Below are 738 nucleotides of genomic sequence, written 5' to 3' on the forward strand. Positions count from 1 at the left end.
CACGGATTGCTGCACGCCGTTAAGATCCGGGGCACCACCGGCATCCATACGACAGCAACCCTGCCGGGATATATACCCTGCATTACAACAAGCACAACACACACGTACGTACAGCAAAAAAAGGGCGCGACGTATTTGTTGAAGCACGCCGCTGCCAAGCAAGCCGGCAGCCGGACTGACCTGAGGCTAATACAACTCCCAGACTCTACTAGGATTGTTTCAGCTGCTACTTCACGCACCTGATTTCTGCCAATTTCTGAGATTTATTCCACTTTCCGCTGTTACAACTTACAACCATAAGATCCATACATGAAATTTATTCCACTTCCCGTTTGATTTATTCAACTTCCGTGCCATGCATGCATACATGTGTGCGTACAGCGCAACAATGCAGCATCTGAGCATCATACATGTGCTACTACAGTAGCTTTTAATTACTCAACAGCATGAGTGCTGGCTGGGAGCGTCTCGTTCTTCCCATGGAAGTTGATGTGGTTGTCGCGGCAGTCGATGAACTCGTAGTTGACGATGAGGTGGCCCCTCTGGTACCCCATGCCGTCGGTGTCGATCTTGACGAACACCGTGTCCCAGTCGAGGTCCAGCCCGCCGTTGGCGCACTGGTCCACGATCCTCGCCGTGATCTGCGCCCCCGTCCCCGTGTTGGTCACCCGGATGCACCGCCCGCACGACGCCTGGCCGCGGGGGCCGGCGGGGCCGCAGGACGCCGCCCAGCCGTAC

At 55.4% G+C, this 738-nt stretch overlaps 1 protein-coding gene across 1 annotated transcript; it reads right to left on the bottom strand.

Annotated features, from left to right (window-relative positions):
* Window positions 1-243: 243 nt before the first annotated feature.
* On the bottom strand, window positions 244-720 carry LOC125527956 (barwin-like; the record flags this gene model as incomplete). The annotated part of the gene is given in 1 exon segment (XM_048692470.1): window positions 244-720. A coding segment is annotated over 1 exon segment (286 nt), but the record flags the coding sequence as incomplete, so codon positions are not given.
* Window positions 721-738: the final 18 nt, after the last annotated feature.

Source organism: Triticum urartu, unplaced genomic scaffold (genome assembly GCF_003073215.2).
Source record: "Triticum urartu cultivar G1812 unplaced genomic scaffold, Tu2.1 TuUngrouped_contig_4528, whole genome shotgun sequence".
Classification (NCBI taxonomy): domain Eukaryota; kingdom Viridiplantae; phylum Streptophyta; class Magnoliopsida; order Poales; family Poaceae; genus Triticum; species Triticum urartu.